At 42.3% G+C, this 23,935-nt stretch overlaps 1 protein-coding gene across 4 annotated transcripts in view; it reads right to left on the bottom strand.

The window, feature by feature from the left end:
• Window positions 1-23,935, bottom strand: part of UNC5C (unc-5 netrin receptor C) — a 246,336-nt gene that overhangs the window by 86,243 nt on the left and 136,158 nt on the right. For all 4 annotated transcript variants that reach the window (XM_027455666.3, XM_027455667.3, XM_038178357.2 and 1 more), the window contains exon 2: window positions 3,041-3,262. In XM_027455666.3, the coding sequence (XP_027311467.1) occupies window positions 3,041-3,262 (222 nt within the window). The remainder of the gene's footprint in view (window positions 1-3,040; window positions 3,263-23,935) is intronic.

Here is a 23,935-nt window from a genome sequence, read left to right as displayed (position 1 = left end):
CCTCATGCATACACGGGCGCACACACACACACACATGTAACACCTAGACATATCCTGGTTTGTGGACCATTTCTCCAGTCTCTCTCACTGCAAGCCTAAGCCAGCAGCAGCAGCAGTGTGAGCTGCTGGCCTTTCACCACCTTCTGTGCAGCTCACATGCTACTGCTGTGCCCTGTGCTACAACTACTGCACTAGCTAGCCAAAAATAGCAAAAGAAACCTAAATAGCCTCAAAAGTGGTAGAGTCAAAGGGCTTTGCAGGCTGGCTGTTACAAACTGCCAGGCTGATGACCTCCTATGTTTAACACCTTCTCCTCAAGCACCAGTATGAATCCTCACAGCCACTGTGTCCTGCTGTTTTGTCTCTAGCTCCTCCTGCAGGGGGTATATTTTCCTGAGCATCTATTGCTTTGAAAAAACAAAACAAAACAAGACAAAACATTACCTTACCACTACCTTAAAGGCACTGTTTACATATTCCAGTAACACTGCGTTCTGAGCTATAGATTCTCGGACTTAGTAGAGGAAGCTGCACAAACTTTGCAACTGTGACGAGTTAACCAACCCAACCGTTTGGCACCAGCCATTTAGACTGACAAATGCAGGTTCTGTCAACAGTGGCATTTTAACAAGTTATTAGCATGCCTGGGTTTGTGTCTCTTGAGCTAATAATCTGATGTGCACAGCTTTTGACATTCCCACCCCCCAGTTCCAGTAGATTAAGTTAATCTCTAATTGGATATGGGTTTTGTTTGCATGTACTTGCTGCTGTTTATTATTCAAAACATTTGTCCTCTAATATATTCAGATGCATCTCTTTTCAAGACTGGGCTTTTACATTCTCTGTTACAATCTGTTTTATGGCACCATGAACTTCTAGAATGAGATTTCGGGAAAAAAAAGGAAAAAAAAAAAAAAAGAAAAAGAGAAAATATATATATATGTTGCAAATCCTGCACTGCAAACTACAGTCCAAACATCAGCATATTTCCCTGAGACTTGCAATCCATGCTGCAGAGCAAGGGTGCTAACTGAAGAAGCCAGCTCTAACATCTTGCTGCTATTTTGACTCAAGCTTTTTATTAAATTAGTATGTTCTCTAAGTGTAACCCCTCTCCCATATTAAAGCTTACAGAGTGCAGGAAATTTAGGTATTTTCAGCAATTCTTTACATTGTCTTCTTATAATTAAATTTCTAATAGTTGATATAACGTTTTTTTCCTCTGTCTTTCACTTCATCTGGCATGATTGCACCAACTGTACCCAAAATGTTAAAATTAGACTATATATTAATTGTGTGTGGACTTGTATTCAAGTCAGGCTACTCAGTTAAATATGCAGCATTTTCAGGTATTTTCTTTCCCACTACAGAGCAGTGCTAAACTCAGCAGTTCTATTTTGTGACTGGATGGACAGCCACTTGTGGTCACTCACCTTCAGAGGCCCATGATTCATAACTGTTTTTTACATGCCTTATATCAGTTCTGCCCTAGTAAGAAAGCTAGCCACACTTTTTCATTGTTTACATGGAATGCTAATGCCTCTTCTCAGATCAGAAAGAAGAAGAAACTTGAAGACAAGCATTTAGAAACTCATTCTGCCCTCCTACAGATTGCCCCAGCACTGCTGAGTTCAATACAAATGTTTTATTTCCTTTAGAGTCACTGAGAAGAATCAGACCCTTCATTTTCAAACTGCTTCTGACTGTACTGTACAGAAGCCATAATTCAGTTTCTGAATACTGATGTTAAGAAAAGCTTAAAGAATAACAGGGTGATAGCAGTTCTCCTGCCTGTCCTTCATTGCAGTGGACTCCCATGGATGGAACAAAAAGTAATCAAAAAAAAACCAAACAACAACAACAAAAAGATGTATTAAGTAACAATATTTTCTTTTTTTTTAGCTGTTCTGGTGCTTTTGACCTGTTGGAAAAGCCTATTCTTACTGGCAAATAAACAGGCCCAAAGTTTAGTAGAGATTTTTTTTCTACAACCATTCTTCCCTACACCCACCTTCTCTTTCTCAAGCTGAGAGCACCACGGTACTGTTAAAAGCTTATGCTTTTGATCTCTGTGCAAATAAATGAGCTGAAACAAATAAAACCCAGTTCACAAGAGACTTCCAAGACATCTGGTGGAGTTATTTTTCTAAGTAATTAGACCAAGTGGTGGTGTAATTCCCAAAGGAAAGGTACCTCCTTGCTTGGTATCCTGCTATTTCTCAGAGACATCAAAACAGCAGTAAGTCCCCCTTCCTTCTCTCCTTGCATGTGACTCAAACTCTATTGATTACCAGTATTCTCAAACTGGAACAATCATATCTTTGATTTAGGCTGGTTTATAGCTCAAGTTTTAAACCTTTTTTTTTTTTTTTTTTTTTTTTTTGTAATCATGAATGCCAGTGGCATTCTGGTACTGACTGAGGAAGGATGAGGCTCCTGTTTTTTTTTTCTTTCTTTCTTTCTTTTTTTTTTTTTTTCTTTTCCTTGCTAGCACACTGCAGTTCTCCTTCATGTGGGCTCTATGGAGCAGGCAGAAAAAAATATAATGGAATAACAGCCAGGAGCTTGTTCTGGATCAATACACTGCCCTAAACTGTGCCCAGGTGTGCCTTCTCCTTCTTTCATGCTAGAAGATGATTAAATTTCTCTCTCTCTCTTTTTTTTTTTTTTTTTCTTTCTCCACATTTCCCAAGAAAACATCATTCTAGGAACAACCCAAATTCTCTTCAGCACTACGGGGACAATGTGATTCTTGGTCTGTGACTGTGATACAGTGCAACTGCTGGGAACTTGTGAAACTGGAGAAGTGGTTCAAAGTAGGGCAGGACCCTCTACAAATCACCTTTTACTAACTGACCTGGATGTAGACACCACCTCTACACAATGCCAGCTAGTGTTCAGTAATGCCAGTTGCAGAATTCACAGCTGTATCAAGAGTAAAGAAAAGTAGCTGCCATATGAATAGCTGCTAGATTACAAAGGTGGGCTTGATATTACTGCATTTTAATTCTCATCTCTCCAAGACATAATGCAAACTCACCGGAGGTTTCATCTACTCTCTCATCCACCACATGGTCCTTCTGATGAACCCATTCACTGTTGCACTTAAAATAGATCTGCGTGGCTGGGCTCGCTTTGCAGTACAGATTCACAGGCTTGTTTTTCACAATGTAAGCCTCTTCGGGTTCAATGAGAAAGTGGGGTAATGGCTCTGGAGGATCAGAAGGAAAAGTTTCTGGAAGTTCATGAAAAAAATCGTCATCTGCAAAAAAAAAAAAAGAGACAAAAAGGACAAATGAAATACCAAAATTCAGCTGTCAAAGACTCACAAGCACTTCCTGAGTGTGCTTTTCAAATAAAAGGTTATATTAGGAGCATTCTGAGATGGAGGCTTAAATGCATGGCTGTTTTCAGACTAGCAGAGATTTTTCTTTACATTCTCAGCTGTCTTCCCCCGATGTGATGTGACAGGGATGTGCACATTCACATGACCGGGAATGGTCCTTTGTTATCATCACCAGCAACACAAGCAATAAAATATTATGTTAGCGCTTGGGAGGGTTGACTGTGAAACCGTAGAAGGAAATAATAGAAACTTTTGGAAGCTTCAAGGTCACATTTCCCAATAGTGACTTATCGCTGTGCTTAATCAAGTGAATGCACATAGCTCGTATTGGCTGAGGATGTTAAAACGGGAAGGAACGCCTTTCATTTCAGATGAACAATTTGAAATTTACTGTAAGAGCAGAAGACTAAATGCATGTCCAGTCTATGCCTCTTTGTTCATTTTTCAAACTGTTAAGACTGCTAACGAAGGTGCCAGGCTATGCTTCATTTACTTTGTGGCACTCTCGTTTCTGCTTTCTTCACTACAGAGAGGGAGCTGGAGCTGGGACTTGGGGCACAGCAGCTGTGAGACAGTGAAACTTTGGGCCAGTGTGACTCTTGCTATTGATTTAAGGAACCCATGCACCTCCCTGGTGGTGCTGGTAATGAATAAAGTCGATGCGAGAAGTCTGGACAAGGAGGAAAAGGGTCCAACACACACGAGACAACATTAGCAATACCTAACCCACATGCTTTCCTTTTTCCTTCTTCCCAAATCTCTCTTTCAAGCCCCTTTGTCACTTTCTGCTGGTGAAGTCTTCTACACCAGAAAGCACCAATTCAGGGGAGAATAGCCCATGTCCCGTGCACCTCCCCACATCAATGCACAAGACCATCCAAGATGCTCCCACTAGATGGGGAGGCACCAACTGATGACAAACCCAGCACCAACAGGCTGCCAAGTCCTGAGGGCCTCCCCCTTCCTGCCTCTGCAACAGTTATTGTTATACACAGTGACAGACATTGCAGATGATTAATAAAACAGCCCAGAACATCAAACTAAAAATACTGTGGAAGTATTTTTGTGGGAGTACTATCTCCTCCCTGCTGGTCTTCATGAAGATGAGATGTCAGACAGCTCCTTCCCTACCTGAGATACGCCTGTCACAGCTGTGTCCAGAATTACAAGGGGCATGGAAGGCTCTCCTTCCAGCCACTGCTACTGCAGAATGAGAAGGAAAAGCAGTACCAGAGGAAGGAACTGGGACGAGAAGGCAGCAGGGTACCCACCTATATGGCTATGTGCGGGCACGCTGTGCCTCTTCGTCAGGGGTGGGAGTACCTTACCCAGCAAGAGACTCTGGGAGCCTCTTGAACTATTTATGAAGATAGCACACATTCACCAATTTATTTATTTATTTCCATATTATGCCCATGTGGGTATTTAAAAGGCCTGTTTCACTACAGCATCCCTCCTTCACAGTTCACACAGCTGTGAAGCAGTTAGAAGAAAGGACCAGCGAGTAAGACTGGTCCTTTCAGCATGCTAAGTGAGACAACCTTTGCTTTCATGACATGGAAACATATCAGAACTGAAGGAAGAGGACTTGAAGCTCCCCTCATCCCCTTCTGCCTGTAACTCCCCATCTCTCCCAGTGCCTCCCTCCCTCGCTCACGCTGCTCCACAGCCACACGCGGCACAGGAGCATTAGAGATGAATCATTTCCCCCGAACTGCCACAGGACGTATCTTTTTCTTCTGGTCATTTAATTGCAAATCAGTGAGCAGACAGATGGAAAGCAACAAAGCACACATATGTTTCATAATTAAACAAGAACTGCTTCACTAATTTCTGGTGACTGGAAGAATAAATGTATTTATTTTCACCACTAGATTTCTGCACGTTATCAAAGGCAATACTTGTGCTGCCCGAGCAATTAACTGCATCTTAGCAAAGATGTAACTAGAAAGTCTAACAGGACAGATCAGCAAGCTGCAGTAAAGATAAAGGTTTCTTTTTAATTATTTTCTCAGTTCTGGAGAATGCGTATGAGCTTTGAGTTTCCCTTTCGTAGGTAACCTCTCCTAATTTTTAAATATTATTTTTATATTAGGAGAAGTGCCCAGTACATGGTAACCTGATCACACTTTTTGATGGTGGCTGTGGCTGCTTCTCTTCACCAGCCTGGCATCCCATGGTCAGGTACAAGCCAGCTTTCTTATGGCTTCTTGCTATAATGACACCTTACTCTTTTTAAACAATAAATAACCAACTCTATTTTTCCATGCTCTTTCTCCTTGATAACAACAGACATCTAACCCTCTTTTAAATGCTGGGGATAGAGATGGAAACCACTCACAAAATGTCACACAGAGAGTGTACAGAGGCAGTCTTGTCCCTGGAAACTAGCATTTCACAGCTGCATTTTTAGAAGAAATTTCACAAAGTAGCTAAGAGATTATGTTCATTCAATCACTGCCCTCTTACTGTTGCTATTAGTAGCAACATTAGAGTCATTTTTTGCAGAACAAATTCTAAAGAAGAATACCCAGAATGTGAATGCAACTGGATTTTTGGTGTTCAGCTGAAAAAGGCCTGCAAAGTGAGTCCTACCTCCAGCAGCATTCAGGGTCCCTCACTCCTGCTATTCCCTGCTAAAAGGCAAGAGGAGGCTTTACCAGCCTGCATGGATCGTGGCTGGAACATCCCAAGGGGATGAGATGGTCTCCTGCAGGAGACACACCAGTGCTCCCCTCCTGTGCAGCCAGCACTGCAGACCCAGCCAGAGTCATGAGGCAGCGGTTTGAGGGCAAAACACAGGCTGCTGAGTGGATTTGGAACCAAATTTGGATTGAAAACTTGCTTTCCATTTTTTAAATGGGAATTATGTATTATCTTGCTTCCATTGTGGTGCTTGCAGCAATGTGAGGGCATAGCTATAATGGCAGTGTAAATATATAAAAATATTCCAAAAAATCAAACACATTTACCCCTGAAAATGTCAATATCGGTTATTTGGCTGTGTCGAGACTTTTTGCAACTCTATAAAACAAGCTTTTAGCAGAACTGAAGCAACTTCCAATGATTTAATGAACACTTCCATCAACGTTTCTCCTCACCAGTTCTAGAAAAACACAGATCATTCCTCTGCCCAAAACAAGTCCAAGCTCTGGCTTATATTTTTTTTTTTTTTTTTCCAGGATCACTGTCTTACAGCCATGTGGTCTAGTGGGTCTGCTTCTACAATGCAGATGGAGCTCAGCTCTCACTGTGTGCTTCATCTCCATTCAAGAGGATAAATCTTGCCCGAGTATTTGATCTCAATCTTCCTGATGGTTATAGCTGTTTATTTAAAATTTTCATCTCCCAATTGCACAAAAAAGCAGCAAGCTTTATACATCTTTTATCTCACTCTCCTAAGGAGTTAGACTTTTTTTTTTTATCTGTTTGGTGGAAAGCAAACAAAGAAACAAATTAAACCATTTGGGAGTAATCTGGGAGTGTAGAAACAAACACTAAAACTTCATGTACTTGGTTGCCAATCATTCTGTCATGGTCTTGCTCCCCTTACAACCTTGATCAAATACAATACGAGGCACACACACTTCTACCCAGTTATAACAAGTCCCCTTTTGTGCTCAGCAACTTTGAGCTGCAAGTTTACTTCTGCAATATGTCACATTCATCTTTATTTTCACATAATAAAGTGTGCTACCCATCTGTTGTTATTGACTGATTTGTATTAGCAAGACAAAAGACCTGATTAATGGTACTGCTAAACTGGTTTCACTCATGCAGTTCATTCATATTGAGAGAGTGAATTTTAAAAAGCGTTTTTAATCTATAAATTTAATTTGGAATTTATATTTTTGTTGCTGGCCTGAATTAAGACACAACTTTTTATCTGCTGTCTGTAGTATCTGACAACTATACATATATTTTAAATGCAAGTCGAGTGCAGAAGGTATAGGAACAGGTGAAGTGTCACTGAAATCGGCATTGATAGGAGCTGGCACAGAATGTCCCACGTAGGAGCTTCAGCTTAATTTTCGTTTAATTGTCTCTGATGCTAAAACAAATCTCTGTCTGAGCCAAGAGCCTTTTAATGTTAAGCAAGTTCTATATTCTTTTCATGCACTTGTTTGCAAAACTGTACAGTTCAGCTCTTCAAGCATAACAAGTGGGAAAGGAGATTTTATGGTATGCTTCCCTTTTTATGGACCAGTATCCCTGCTCTAATCCGTGGCAGGAAAATATTGTGCTCTGTACACCGATCTATTCATCTCTAGATCACTAGTTTTATTACTATATATCAAGCTTTAATTCTCATCAGCCCAGCGTATAACTCCCTATATTTCTGAACTGCGAGCCTTACACTATTATTGCTTAGATCATAATAGATTGGACCATTATCTCCTCGTGTGAGACCTGCAGCAAATTCTTCTCAAATGGAATTTACTTCGGAATGAGTCAAGAGCAATTTCAAACAAATGGCTGCAAAGCTAATTCCATTTGCATTTGGATGCCCATCACTCGGCAAGATCGTTCCCCGTGCGTTGCAAGGAAGGCAGCTGGAGTTAACTGTATGGATGGGATTTCTCTTTGGTTTTTAATGTTATGATTAAAAAGCTTTCTAGAGCAACAAGTACTGTTTACTGTGAAATTAACAGCAGGTGCTAGCTGGGGAAGACAGCTTTATCAGAATGGAGGCAATGGTTTGTTTTACACGGCGTGCATTTTCAGGAAAGGAAAATTGCTCAGCTGTAAGTCCTTTGGTCACAGAGTTTTCTTTTATCCCGAGAAGGGCACGCCATATCATGGTGCCACCAGATGGGAAGCAAGGAAGCAAGAAATCCTCTATGCTCTACAGCCTGCCTCCACCTTAACACTGCCTGAGCTATGAAACTGTGCTACGAAAATTAGGCCAAATTGTATGAGAAGCGAGAGCAAACGGGACTTCAAAGAGGCAGCGAGATGTGATGTGTAAGCAAGAAATAAGCTGATGAAGAGAATTATTGGTGAGTAACTGCCTTGCTGGGAGTTTCTCTTGTTCCTGCCCCACCCCTGGAGACCACTCACAGAGAGAGATGGGCACAGCACAGGGTAGCCTGCACCCTGAAGGACAAAGCACATTTTTCTGCCTTGCTCTATGGAGGAAGAGGAGGAGGGTGGCTTTCTCAGCACTGTATCCTCTGTCAGCCCTGCACCAAGCTGATTGCAAGGAGGGCACACAATAAGGCAATCACACGTTATTCTGCACTATCTCAGAAGTGGAAGATTTCACCAAATAGCCTGGGAAGATTATCACAGCATCATACTTGGCCAGCCTGGGAGGCACAGGCTGATATCTGCTTGCTCTGAGCTGAATGCACCGCAGGCCTTTACATGTCTAAAGAGGAGGCTTGGTTTTGTGGCAGCCCACAAACAAGATGCTCGCTGAACCTTGCTGAACTCTCCTGGGAACAAGGTCAAGGGAATTTCAGACTCACTTTTACTGAGCACCCACAAAATTAAATGCTCTTTTCGGCAGGGAAAACGGAGTGCAGGGAAAAGTGATAGAAAAATCGATAGGGCATGCAACGTTCATCTTTTTTGGGTGAGTTCAGTCCTGAAACTGAATAAATAAATACCACAAAGAGGAATGAATTGCCCCCACATCCACAAGGCCCCAGTGAAGACAATCCTAGCAGACCTCAGCTTAACTACATGTCTCCAGGAGGATAAATGCACGTACTGCATGCATGTGGAGAACAAGGACCACATCCACACGTAGACCAGAAGGCGGTAGGGCTATAGTCTACCCCCAAAATACACATATGTCAAACAAAAAAAAGCAAACACATCCTTTCTGTCCCTCCTTTACCCTCAGCAAAGGAAGCAATATCAACATAGACATAGGAAACAATGCACAGGATGAGCATCTAAGGCTTCAGACACACTGGTTTGTTGGCTCAACTGAAGAGTCCAGGAAGGAGGTTTCTGTTGTTCAATGACAGACCTACTACACTGAACATAAGTGGATAGATAGATGAATGAATGAATGAATGAATGAATAAATAAATAAATAGGCTACCAGAGGTGTGATACCGTAACCCTGTTCATTACATCCATCTTACCTTGGCTAACCTCCCAGCAAGCTGGAAAGAGTTGAAGGCGAAAAGAAAGCACCACGCTTTCCCTTACAACAACAGCACACAGCTCGAGATGGGACAGGGTGGCTGCTAAACCGAGAGCAATGTTTCAATGATTCCACAGCTGCAGAAGCAAAAGAGCCACCATGGGTGCTCCTGTCCTGCAGCACGGCAGCCAACAGAGACCCCTCCTGTTGCACACTTCACTCCATGCTCCTATTTCACATGGATGTTGTATGGTCAGATATGAAACCAAAGGAAGAGGAAGGTGAAAGAGCATACTGTTATCACTGCCATGGCCAGCATGGACACGCTGCACAACAAGGCTACCTACAGCAATCAGCTTGTGCTCTGCTTCCTCCCCTTTGACAGCACCACCTCCTTCTCCTCCCACATCAATGCTTGGAACATAATTCGGCCTGGCTTAGCCTTGTACAACTGCACTGATGGTAATCTAGTCAGATCTGCTTCACATCTGAGTAAGGAAAAGAAGATTTAGTTCTCAAGTAGGAAAATAATTTTATTTTTAATCAAATGCACTAAATGGTGTGTACCAGCTCTAAGCGACATGCAAGCTTTATATTATTGCCTGGAAAAAATGCATTTTCTTCCAGTTCATTTAATTCATAATGATAATTAAAGTTTCTGTTTCTCCTGAGGCCAATGGCAGTTTTATCATCACTCAGATCAGAGGCAAACCAAAACCAAAACGTGTCCTCAAAATGATTCTCACAGCCTTCTGTAAGAGAGTTTTTTATACTTCATGTTACTAATCCAAGACAAAAGTTGTGGGTACGTACACAGACCTGACACTTAAAGTGCTGTATCTGTAACTTTACCATTGCCTGGAGGCAAACTCCATTAGTCTACAACTGCTGCCTAAACATGCAAGAGACGGCACAGGTACTTGTTAGCATTGGAGCAAGTATAGGAAAAAGCCAGAACATAGCATGATTTCACACAAAGTGATGAAAATACTTTAGCATGTGAAAAGCATCAAGCTGTTCTTTGTGCAGGAAGGTTTAAAATAATTGTTAGTACAAGAAATCCAATGAAGTAATCTGCAAGGTATGTTGTGAGGCTGCCTAACCATGTAAATAGATAAATAAAGATGGAGGAGAGGCTGACTTAGTACTAAGTGTGAAATGTTGAGTGAAGAGGCAAAACTCCTGTCTCTCTGCTGTCCTGCCCTGTGCACTGCCAGTCACCTCCTCCTCTGCAATACATTCATTAATTCTGGTGGAAACTTTGTTTTTGTGCCTGTAGAGAGCTACTAGATGGCATTGGCTCAGGTACAATGCCAAGGCTATCAGCTCTGCAGCACCTGAAAGTAAAACAGCAATGCTTGCGTAGACCACAAATGGCATCAATAATTTTTTTTCTTGTAATTATTATTTTGTGTAAGATCACTCTCTTTTCTCCTGTTGCTTTCCCCCTCCATTTCTTTAGAATGAATAAAATATTCATGCTTTAAAAAAAAAAAAAAAAAAAAAGAGAAAGAAAGTAGGTTGCAGACTGCCTCAGAAACTTTATCTCCCTTACTCTGTCAAGCAACAAAAACAGAGAGAATAACAAAAACTGTGAGTTCAGCGAGCACATATGCTGTATTCCATAGGAGTGAGCTCCGGGCATTCAGCCTACTTACAAAACTGAAACGGCTCCTGTCAGACATGGCTGTGCCGGCAGAGTTCAGGCAGTTGGGCTGCTCACTCTCGCTACGTTTCTTTGGTCTGAATGCTACATACGAACAGTGAAGGAACAGGATCAGATGATGCCTGCAAAACTGAAACGCATTTTTCCTTTTGGGTTCTAGTTAGCAAAGAGTCCGTACGATGGCATGGGATCCCTTCCCAACCACCTGCACAGCAAAGTCTAATTTGAAACATTTCTGCCCCAGCTTCCATTAGTAGTCATAATGGTTGACACAGGGTCAAAAAATTATTAAACCTCTGAGGAGCATCATTTCCTCTTCAGTGTTAGGCTTCACTTTTCTTTGACACATTAGTCCTGAAGCAGCTCCAGGCTCTTGACCCCTCCTTTAACCCTGATAACTAATTAAAGATGGACAAGGCTTAGGCTAAAATACTTTTTGTTAAACCTATTCATTCTCAAGTCCCCTTCAGGCACTCCCTGTCACACAGGACAGAGCCTGACATATTTACATGAAGATGAAAGTAGGTGCCTGGTACAATAATACGAAAACCCTCTTTTTACAAGACCTAACTTAACCTTTGTGGTTAGAAGGTAGGATGCATTTTATAGCACATAAAATATATTCTCGACACATACTGGAAACAAGTTTCTTGGGTATAGTCCAAAGCATACAATTCAGGAAAAATCTGAGGATAATTAACTCTGTGTGCATTTTTAGAATTAAAAGTTCAGACACAGGTTCCTCATCTGACTGCTATGTCAACTGTCTGAACACGATGTCCTGAGTACAACCAAAAAACGAAGAGCTGATCCTGCTTTTTCTCATGTGAGGATCTGTAGGGCTCTTTCATGTCTTGGAAACAATAACAGAGCTCAGACTACAGAGTCATCAGTTGTAGGCACATAGATTTTTGGGCCAGTGGTAAATTATAGCATCCAACACAACTTGGTTTAACATAAATCAATCTGTATACAGCATATTGTTGATGGCTAGAGCACATACTGCCAGCTTGAGAGAGGATCTATAACTGGATGCAGTACTTTGAAAATGGTTTCTTAGCTTTTTATGTTGTTTCATATTAATAATTAAGCTTGCTTCTTGCATCAGTATGCTAGGGTTAAAACATCAGTCCTCTGGTTTTACCAGGAATGGCTCCTTTTATCCTTACTTTTCTCATTATATTAAAACTGCTGCAGAGCTCTGCTCCAAGATTTCAAATGCTTATAATGCAAGCATTTTTTTTTTCTCAGAAAAGGGTGATGATAAACATCTTGTGATTAAGAAAACTGAGGTCTAATGGGATGTTATGGATCCCGATTCCATGTGTTATCTGCAGTTCCCCGTTAATCTGATCAGCGAGGCCACTCCATCCCAGAGAAACACAGGATGCTTGCCCATGCCTAAAACAAGAGCTCAGTGGGATGGCCGTCTGGTTAAGGCACTGAGCTAAGACCCAGGGAATGGAAATTCCTGTGTAAGCATGGGGAAATCTGCCCTGTCAGGTTCAGGGTCCCATCCGCAAAATGGATGTAGCAGCCTAGTAGGTGGCACACTGAAGGCACTACCTTCACAACGGAGTATACAACTCAGCATTTGCGTTCTTTCCTCAAAATTCTCCAAAATACCTCAGTCAGTATTGTTTACTACACAACTGACAGCAGTTACACAAAGGACCATAACTGAAGTTATGTTTACAGAACCACTAGGGAATAAATCCTGGCTGTTTCAGAACCAATGCAAGTTCTGCCAGCAATTTGTACAGCACTGGGTTGTTCTCTGAGCCCCTGAGCTTCTGCAATAACCTCCTGCTTTCATGTTGGTCTCCTTCTGTACCCATGGAGCAGCTGAGGAGAAGGATTTGGAGCAGGAGCCTGATCCTGGGTGCTCTGAAGAGCTCTCTCCATGAGCTAGGGGTGTCCTGATGGGACTGCTGTCCTGAGACTAACATTAGTCCTCATGAATATCTACTGATTCATTATTTTCTTCCCTGGATCTTAATGACATTATTATTGGTCTGGTGCTAGTTACCTAATTTCATCCACAGTGATTTTTTCAAGAACCATAAATTATTTGTAGGATGGTGATTTATCCCAGCAGAAGTCCAAATTGAATTAGAAATCCATTAGCTAAATTCTGAGCAGGAGCTTCTGGGGAGAAGGGGAAGGGGAGGGAGGTAGCTTGGGAATCTGAGCACCAGATGTAGAAAAGAGGAAAAAAATCCTTAAAAGAACTAGGAAGATAAAAGATGAATATCATCTTATTGAATTAAACACACAGGTATTTAGGCAGCCAGATGGAAGAACACAGATTATTGCCTAGGATCAGAAACATGACTCAGGCATTTATTTATTTATTTAGACTAGCAATTGGCTTTGTAAGTACACAAGTCTTTGTAAGCAGATGAAAAGCAGAGGCCTGCTTGCACATCATGCTTGCGTTCATGCAAATAACAACAGATTGTGTGTACTATATATACTAATAAAGCTAATAATAAGGTGTTCAACCAAATCTTAATGCAAAATAATCGTCTGAATTCCTCCCTCTGAGGGAAAATGAAAGCAAGAAAGGCTTGTTTACTTTGGAAACTTTCTGGGTGATTTAATCAGCTATGGTCCTCCATGTAGAGCTCATTTATTTGAGGAGACACAGGGACAATGTCTCCCTTTGAGCACAAGCTTATTTACAGGAGAGAACATCCTCTCCTCTTGCCACTCTGCCCCTATCACCAGCAGATTCAGCAATGAAGGCAGGTGGAAGGGTAATGCAGCTAGTTCATTGACAGTGCCATCTTATCCTTTTCTACAGCTGGAAACTGATGGACAGATCCCAGAGTCCACAGAGGGATAATGCAGCACAGACCCTCTCATTCTGCATCCACAGAGTTATTTCAGCAGTCCATGAAAGGGCTGACATATTTGGTTACAGATTGCAAATTTCCTCCTGCAGTGACTAATTTCATCGATGCTCATTTCCTAAGTCTTGCTGATTTCTTACTCTCAAATTCTCAAACAATTAAAAAACTCCTAGCACGTAAAGAGCAACCCAAGGCAGCAGCCTCCTGGCTCTTGCTTTACCCTCAGCACAAACTTCAGCCCAAGAGACCATGAAGTATCACCCCTTCTATCATCAGGAGTGCCCAAGATAGCTCAGACATAAGTTGTTGAGACAAAATATAATACGCAGTGCTAACGGGAAGATCTGACTCCTGAATCACAGTGCGCAAGGCTCCAGTATCAGCAAAATACGCAGTCACTTTTCCTAGCCAAAACCCCACTTTGCCTCCAAATCTTTTCAAGTTCACTCCATGGCCACTAAAAGAAAGAATGAACAGGGAAAGGAAAAGAAAATGAAACATTTTCTAAATACTGAGTAATCATCATTACAACTGGAAATGGCAGTTAAATTAGAGAAACCCTCAGGAAATGCTGTGAACAAATCCATCACTGGTGTTTTGTGGAAAAGTAGACAGCTCTGTTTTTCAGAGACTGGCGGCCTAAGTTTAATTCCTGGATCTTGATCCCTTCCTCATCTGTAAATAGTTTCTTGTCTACCACATCCATTTTTAATATATGTTTCCTACAAAGACAAGATACCTCTTAACATGCCAACAGAAAATATCAATGATAGTGGGGCTTCAGATCCTGAAAAGACAGTAGAAGAGTCACTGCCAAGATGTTTCTCATCAGCGCTGTGAATTGCTTTGGACTAAATCAGAAGCACTCCAAAACTGAAATTATAGGTCAGACATGGATATTATTGCATTTCCTTTCCAGTATGAATAGCTGAAAGCACACACACAGAAAGAAAGGCTGCTTGAAGCATTTCTGAACTTGAACACCTCTAGTAGTAGAGATAAGAAATGCTGGAAGTTGTCTAGCTTTGTTCTGTGGATGTCAAAGGTGCTAACGCACTGTATAGTACTCGGGAATGTGTCTTTTAGCCAGTGTTAAACTGGTCCTTAAAAGTGTGTTGCTGGTATTAGGGTACAGAGTCATTTATACCTGTCATTGACTCTCCTTTGTCTAAAGAACGTGGTACGGCTCAATAATAACCCACATTATTCAAAGGAATTGCATTTGCTTGTGTCTCTGTCTAAAAATGTAAATCTTTGAGGTCTGAACTCCCTGCACAGGTAGCTCTGCTACCTGTGCCAGAGCCTTGGCCCTCACCAGAAGAGAATGGATACCTTTGGGTTTGATTTTTACATACAGACTAGCATTCAAAAAGACAACACAGCAATGTCAATGAATGAATCCAAAACAAAAAGAAAAAGAAACATTGTCAAGGAATAATGGAAATACAATTCATTTGCAGGCTTTGCTGGACATGTTTTGTACTGCTATACGGTATTTATTTATCAGCACTCCTCAGCAGGTCAGATCCAAGCTGGGGAGCAATGAATCAGTGCTCTAATCTCCCTCTGCATCATCCCCAGCCTTTCTGAGGAAGCTGATATCCAGCCCCAGTGGAATCTGTCGAGTCCTGATCATAAATGCCATCACAAGAAAAACACAGAACTAAGCTATTTGACTGATTTGAGCATAAAGCACAAATATTTTAACCCTACTTTCTGCTTCCTCACCTCTGACCTTCTTCAGCCCTTTTCTTGCTTGGGGTTTCTGTTCTATCTTTTATTCCCCATGTGGATCCTCTTCTTTTTTTCCTCAATGCTTTCTTTTTTTTCTTTTTTTTTTTTTTTTTTTTCTCACCTGACTGCTCAAGAATCCCCCTGCATTACAAATGGAAAAGATTCATAGCCAGGAAGAGGAAACAGAAAATAACTGTAGACAGGAGTGCTCCCAAAAGCCAGCATTTAACCTAACTATTTGTATCTACTTTTATGACTCTCAGAAAAATTAACTGCATATTTTACCCATACTCATGCAAATCCATCCATGCAGTAGTAATAACTATAATATTCAAATAAACTAATAAGGCAAAAGTTAATCTGTTTTATTCTAGTGCCTAACCAAACACTACAGTTTAAAGTGGTTCTCCACTTAAACAGCTTTTACTGCTACTTACTTGGTAAAATTGGCTTGAACAGCACAAGCCGATTTTGACATTAGGTAGTTTCATTCAGTAGGTTTCTAATTTATGACCAGCACAACACAATATTATTAAATCAAACATCTGTAAATTTGTAGTAAAAAGTCCCATTCTGTGATTGTACAAGTCTTGGAGCAGAAAGAGTAGAAAACATATAGCATTAATTACTAGCCATAGTATGTGAAGGCTTTACACCAAAAAAAAAATCATTTGCAATGGTTCAATCTTACCCTCTGAGCTACATTTCCTTTAACGAGGCAAAATCACAGCATACAAGCAAATTAATATCTAAATTAAAACAGCAGCTGTGCACTTGGGTAGTAATTGTATTCAAGAAACCTCAGAAGCTCTCTGTTAATACTTAGAGAGAGGGGTGTATTTTGGTTGGATTCCCACTGTACTTGGAGCCGATGCCAAAACACATTACAGCACAGCTGAAAACAGGTATTGTAAGAGCAAGACAGTCAGCATTTTGCCTCGGGAGTCTGGGCTGTCGCTTCCTGTTAATGAACAAAACCTCTGTTAGCTGAGCTGCTTCATTCCCAAAGCCACCTCTGCTGTTTGGCAACATGTAGTGCTCTCACCCCATCCCCACTCTACAGAGGACAACACTTTCTACCACTGTAAATTTAATCTGAATCCACACATATGCACACAAAAACAAGCAAACAAAAACCAAAATTAAAAAAAAAAAAAACAAAAACAAACAAACAAAAAAAACAAAAACAAAAACAACAACAGCAAAAAAACACCAAGAACACAAACTACTATTACATTAAACTTTGTTGATATGTTGAAGTTAGACTGCTCTGCATGACCACCCAGAGCAGGCTGCCCAGGACCACATCCAGGAGGCATTTTTTAGGACCTCTAAGGAGGGAGACTCCACAACGTCTCTGGGAAAGCTATGCCAGTGCTCAGTCACCCACAAAGACTTGTTCCCCTCCAGGATCCTTCTTCCTTTGTTGGACTGTCTATGCACTGTCCAGGTAAGCAGAAGCCCAGATTTAGAAGGTAACTAGGTACTGGCATTGCACCCACTGCAGAGATAAGTTACCAACCTGTTTCTTCACCATGCCACGTACAGTGGCTTCTGTCAGGATTTTTCCCCCATGGCATCCCTCAGATAATGGCACCTGAAGGCTTGGAAAGAAGATGCCCTGTGCCATCCCTGTTGTCTCCACACTGGCCACAGCTACCACTAGCATTTGGCCCTATTGTGGCACCTCCTGGCTTCAAATTCCCCTGATCTACTACTCCTAGGTGAAAAAATGTCAATATTCTAAGGATATACTCAATGTATGTACAGATAAACTTGGATGGGGAGGGAGAGGATTAGCAGCAGGAGCAGAGAACAAGTTGCTGTACATGACAGTTCATTTCTGGATAGCCAAGGAGATTAATGCCTTCACCTGCTGCTCGTGCATTACTGTCCCCAGCCACACAGAGATGAAATGCTGTCATGTACAGCGACTTGCTCTTCATTGCTCAAGCGGAGAGAGATCATGCAGCCACTGCTCTGATGAACCCCAAGCCCTGGCACACAATGTTTAATTAAGAAAAGCATGAATAGGAAACGCAATTCGTCTTTAAATAATGTACTGTAAATGCTCCATCTCCAACAACTTGATGAAAAGTGTAAAAAATGACACAGCCATAAACTATCTTAGCATGGTTTTCAGCAGTCAACTATGAAAAGAGTCTTCTCTATCTTTGTTAAATAAATAACATCAGAGATTATTGTCCAAATCTTTCTTCATATTTGTTCCACTTTCCCTGGTTGTTATTATTGCTCTTATCATCTGCTTTTTCCAATATCTTCTTAGAAATCTGAAAATAACTTTTCCCCAGACACCTTTTTTGAAATTTGTATTTATAACATAAATTAAGTACAAGAAAAAAAAAATGCTAGTCACAAAACTGACACATCAGACAATTTCTGCAAGTGCACAGTAATCCTGTGCCAGAAAATGTGTCCATCTCATCCGTGATCTCTTGTTACCCACACATCATGGAGACAAAGATGGTATTTCCCTTTCCCTTTTCCCTCCCCCTTCCCTTTCCCTTTTCTCTCTCCCCCCCCCTCCCCCCCCCGCTTTAAAAAACAATAAAATAAAATATTATTTATTTATTTATTTACAGGGGAATGTTGTCATACTGGAAGCCAGCTAAATCAGGAATCAAAAATGTTTTTTTCTGAAACCTCAGTCTAGTCTTCACCCTGCTAGGTGACTTCTAACAATCACTTGGACAAACTTTTCTAGGGGTAGGGTTATCACTTTGAATTGTGATTTTTTGTCACAGCCTAGAGAGTTTAGATTCCACTCTTCATTTAAAACAGCTTGCCTAGCATTACTAAGTTGCTTTAAAAGATCGAACCTTACCTCTGAAGCAATCTAACCTGGTGTTAAATGTTGAAGCTGCAGATTGTGGACAATGTAGATGCTAAGATACATGCAACAGAAAAGTGTTTATTATAAAGCTAGCAAAAGCACAAACTAATGTCGCAACTCTCGGGTATCATTTGACTATTAAAGTGAGAATTTACATCTTTAGCATCCTTAGACTAAAAAGAATCATGGAATCACAGAATCATCTAGGTTGGAAGAGATCTCCAAGATCACCCAGTCCAACCTGTGCATCATGCACCTAACTTGGTGTCATCTGCAAACGTACTGAGGGTGCACTTGATCCCCTCATCCAGATCATTGATAAAGATATTAAAGAGAACTGGCCCCAGTACTGAGCCCTGAGGGAATCCACTAGTGACCGGCCTCCAACTGGATTTGACTCCATTAGCCACAACTCTTTGGGCCCGACTACCCAGCCAGTTTCTAACCCAGTGAAGTGTACGCCAGTCCAAGCTACGAGCAGCCAGTTTCTTGAGGAGAATGCTGTGGGAAATGGTGTCAAAAGCCTTACTGAAGTCAAGGTAGACCACATCCACAGCCTTTCCCTCATCCACCCAGCGCGTCACTTTGTCATAGAAGGAGACCAGGTTCATCAAGCAGGACCTGCCTTCCATAAACCCATGCTGACTGGGCCTGATCACCTGCTTGCCCTACAAGTGCCGCGTGATGACACTCAAGATGATCTGCTCCATGAGCTTCCCTGGCACTGAGGTCAAACTAACAGGCCTATAGTTGCCCGGGTTTGCCCTCTGGCCCTTCTTGTAGATGGGCGTCACATTTGCTAGCCACCAGTCGACTGGGACTGATAGCCAGGACTGCTGATAAATGATGGATAGGGGCTTGGCCAGCTCCTCCGCCAGTTCTCTCAGCACCCTCGGGTGGAACCCATCCGGCCCCATCAACTTGCATACATCTAAGTGCTGTAGCAGGTCATCAAACATTTCCTCATGGATTATGAGTGCCACATGCTGCTCTCCATCCCCTTCCACCAGCTCAGGGTACTGGGTACCCAGAGAGCAACTGGTTTTGCCGCTAAAGACTGAGGCAAAAAGGGCATTAAACACCTCAGCCTTTTCCTCATCTCTTATCAGTAAGTTTCCCCACACATCCAGTAAAGGATGGAGATTCTCCTTAGTCCTCCTTTTTGTGTTTATGTCTTCATAAAAACATTTTCTGTTATCTTTAACAGCAGTAGCCAGACTGAGCTCCAGATGAGTGTTGGCCTTTCTAATTTTGTCCCTGCACAGCCTTGCAACATCCTCATAGTCCTCCTGAGTGGCCCACCCTCTTTTCCAAAGGTCATAAATGCTCTTTTTTCTTTTCTTTTTCTTTTTTTTTTTTTTTTTTTTTTCCTGAACTCTAGCCACAGCTCACTCTTCAGCCAGGCCGGTCTTCTGTGCCGGCTTGTCTTTGGGCCCGTGGGGGCAGACTGCTCCTGAGCCATTAAGATTTCCTTTCTGAGGAGCGCCCAGCCTTCCTGGACTCCTCTGCCCTTCAGAACTGCCTCCCAAAGGACTCTGCCAACCAGTTTGCTGATCAGCTTCAGAAATCCATGACAGCAGTTTTACTGATCCCCCTCCTGACTTGACCAAGAATAGAGAAGCCAAGACAGCTCCCGACCACCACATCTCCCACCAGTCCTTCTCTCCTTGTGAACAGCAGGTCTAGCGGGGCAGCTCCCCTCACAGGCTCACTAACTGGCTGCATCAGGAAGCAATCAGGATGCTCTCCAGGAACCTTCTAGACTGCTTCATCTGAGCTGTATTGTATTTCCAGGATACGTCCAGGAAATTGAAGTCCCCCACGAGAACAAGTGCTGGCAATTGTGTAACATCTACCAGCTGCCCGCAAAACTGGCTGCAAAATGGCGGCGATGCCCGATGGAAATGTCCCGCCACTGCTGCTGCCACCACTGGCTCCACCTGCGCCTCCTCAGCCTCCCTCACGAGGGCTGTCGGGCCCTGGGGGCTCCCTTGGCTGCCTTGAGTGGCCTCGATGCCAGGAAAAAAAGCCCTGCCCGCCTCGATCCCCCGCTCCGCTGCACAACGCATCTGCCCCAGAGCCAATCACCTCGGCAAGAAAACCAAAAAATAAAGCAGTACTGCCGTCTTCTCCTCTTCCAAACAGGTCCTTTCCACTTGGCTGTTTCTACCCACACTCTGCAAGTCCGAGTGCACCTCAGCCTGCAATTCCAAACTTAAAATAAAATTCAAAACCAAGATTATGACACCACCCGAACATCTAGATCCTCATATGTGTACTCTGGCCTCTTCCACCATGAAACTGCAGAAGGGTGCCCATGATTGTGGTTTGTACATTAGCATTGTGATAACGCCATGGCTCGGGAGGGGTTCCAGCTGTTTCTGCAGGCAGCACAGCTCACATTCTAGCTGACAGTTTGGAGACTTGGGGGGATCTAAATATATATACTCTTGGGGGGAGTACATATAAATTTATCTCCATATGGATAAAGAGATTCTTCTATTCTGTAGAAAGAGTATCTGAAAGTTTCCTTCTGCAAAACAAAAACTTGAACAAGAAAGGTCATGCTTGAGCTTCTATTATTGGTCTTGCAGCTGCTTTCACTAATGTTGTCTGAAAACTATTGCCTTCACCAAGAGAAACATTGATCCCATTATCTGGTACAATTTTCTCATATTATTTACTACTGGCCTTATCATCCCATCAGCTATATCATCCACTGATTTCTTTTGTTCCCCTGCTTCAGATTCCTTATCTTATTTCTGGGATGACCCAGTTTTCCACTGCTTATATTTATCTGTTATACACTCCATAAATGCCCATTTATGAAACTGTTTATGTACACTAGCAGCCTTATTGAGAGGGTGCAGAAGGCAAAGCATTGCAATTCAGGAACATCCATATGGATTTTGATAGGCTGTGATCTGGGAAAATAAAATCATTTCCATCCACTGGGGATGTTGGTATTTCTATGAACAAGAGGCTGCAGCGTCTTCTATTTCCTCTAGATGGATAACGCATCTGGGACAGAATATCGTGGGACATTAGAAGACACGTGGACCAAGGCATTTTATGCTCTCTGGGCCACTTGATTTATCTTCTTCTTTGCCTTTAAACTCAAAGGACTGTAAGAGGATAAACATAATCTGAAAGAGCTATCAGATAGGTAACAGTCCTTCAGCCAAATCTGTCTGTCTGAACTTGACCCTTGTTTGGGAAAAACACATCGTTGTAATTATGCATTATATAGACATCCTCCCTGCATTCACTTCCCTGACCACAATTCTCCTGAGGAGGAATGACCCAACTGAGGAAAAAAAAAAAAAAAGAGAGAATGCATATGAAAGCCGAAGAAAATTAGCATGCAATAAGCCATTTCTTCCTGTCAATTTTCTCATCTCCTTTTATTAACAGATTTGTTTTTGAAGCAATTATACACGTGCAATCCATTTGTGGATCTCTTTGCTTGCCTCCTGACACAGCCATTATTAGGGCTGTCACAGACGATCAGCTGACAGCCAGAGAAAGGCAGTTCTGCAGTGTCCTGGTGGTGCCAGTCAATACCACTGGAATACCACAGCCTGTGAGCTGCCTATTATTTTTATTTCAGTGGCTGTGTGGAGAACAGTTCTCGCTTCATTTTGACAGAGGCAGGGGAGATGGAAGACGGTCTTCATGTGATTCCCACATCATGTGCTGGCAGCAGCCGCTACTATTTTTCATATCCCTACCACCCGGCGCACGCCGTGATTTGCAGTAAGCTCTCAGCAATCCCCATTAAATCCACAGCCAGTACGTGGTGCGTTTCTGAAATGATTCGGGAAGATGCCAGCGAACGTATGGCACCACTGGTCCTGTCACTCCAGAACAACCAGAGTATGCCCCGAGGTTTTCTGAGCTAAGTGCGGCCCAGCTGCCTGGATGAATTTCCCCCTGGTGGAAAGGGAAAATTGGCAAAGCTGTCCATTAATGTGAAGAACCGGTGAGAGCGGGGCCGGGAGTGCCAGCGCTATTTTTCAATCATACATCATTATGGAACGGTTGATTATCGCTGCTGTAAAGCATACTGTGTGCTGACTGTATCAATTTTGCCAGGAAATGGGGAAGCGTGTTACATTACAGCTACCGGCAGCTGTGTCCCACATTGCAATGACATCTCAATTCTCCCTGCAAGGCTGTGCCAGTCAGGTGGGACAAAGACTTCGCATCCGCTGCGCCCTCCTCAGCCATCCTCCTTCAGCTCTCACCCAGCCTGCTCAAAGACAGCATAAAGCATGCTCCTGCCAGGCAGGGAAAGGAAGATTTAACCTCTCGCACGGGAAGTGAATCCTGCCCTATGTAGCACACACACAGTGGTCCTGAGGGAAAGGGAGCTCAGCTCCATGACAGACACATGCATGGGTCATAGGAGGTCAAGCCCAGCTTTGCCACGGACAACTTGAGTAACCACGGGCGAGCTGTTTGGTCAGCATGATCACTGCAGTAATCTTTATTTCGTCCACCCACATTTTACCTCTTAATATTTTAAAAGTCTTACAGGGACAAAGATGACCTTTCGCTGCATTCACGCTCCATCTCGAACAGAGGGAGCATAGCCTTGAAGTTAAAGCCACGGCTATACACAAATGATAGCCTCCAAAATTACAGAATTTAGGCACAGATGCAATAAAGCAGTTATGCTTCTAGCAGGAAGAGACTTGACCTTCTGCTGATAATGAGCTTACAGCTCCGATCAAAGAAGCCATTCTCTCTGAGACCATGTAAATAAACTGATTAATATATGAGTTTATTTTAAAATGAGCCCTTCAAGAAATTTGGCCTGTGGGTGTCAGACCATTTCCTTCTCATTATGGAATAAGATGGATGCATTATGCTTCCCTTTGAGTTAAATCTGGGTCTACATCACCATTTGAATTGTATTTGCAGGCGCTGTGTCACTTTAATCTTTATGGTTTGTGTAATAGAAGCAATGAATAAGTGACAGGTTTGTCTTCAGTACACTGTGTGCCAGCCCACCTGGGACCCTGGATGTTTTGCTTCCACCACTACACCTGAATCAAATCCTCAGTGCCTTTCCTTTGCTAGTATTCGTACCAACAGCATGACGGAGAAATGCAGACTGACGTATGTCTGGATACTCTAAAGTCAGAAATAGCCACAGGGACTTACTGAAATAGCATGCAGAAACTGGTTCTGGGGTTCTGGAGGGGACAGATCCTTTTAGTGAGTCCTTCCAATGATTCTTTTATTTATTTATTTATTTATTTTCTTTTCCCCAGCATGAGCACATGATTGTATCATAGAGACTATCTTCTAGAATTGCCATCTTTCCAAATGTCCATAATTTCGTATTGCTATGTAAGGGACAAAGGTCATAATT

The sequence above is a fragment of the Anas platyrhynchos genome, chromosome 4 (genome assembly GCF_047663525.1).
Source record: "Anas platyrhynchos isolate ZD024472 breed Pekin duck chromosome 4, IASCAAS_PekinDuck_T2T, whole genome shotgun sequence".
In the NCBI taxonomy this organism is placed as follows: Eukaryota; Metazoa; Chordata; class Aves; order Anseriformes; family Anatidae; genus Anas; species Anas platyrhynchos.
This window is presented reverse-complemented; position numbering and strand designations above follow the sequence as displayed.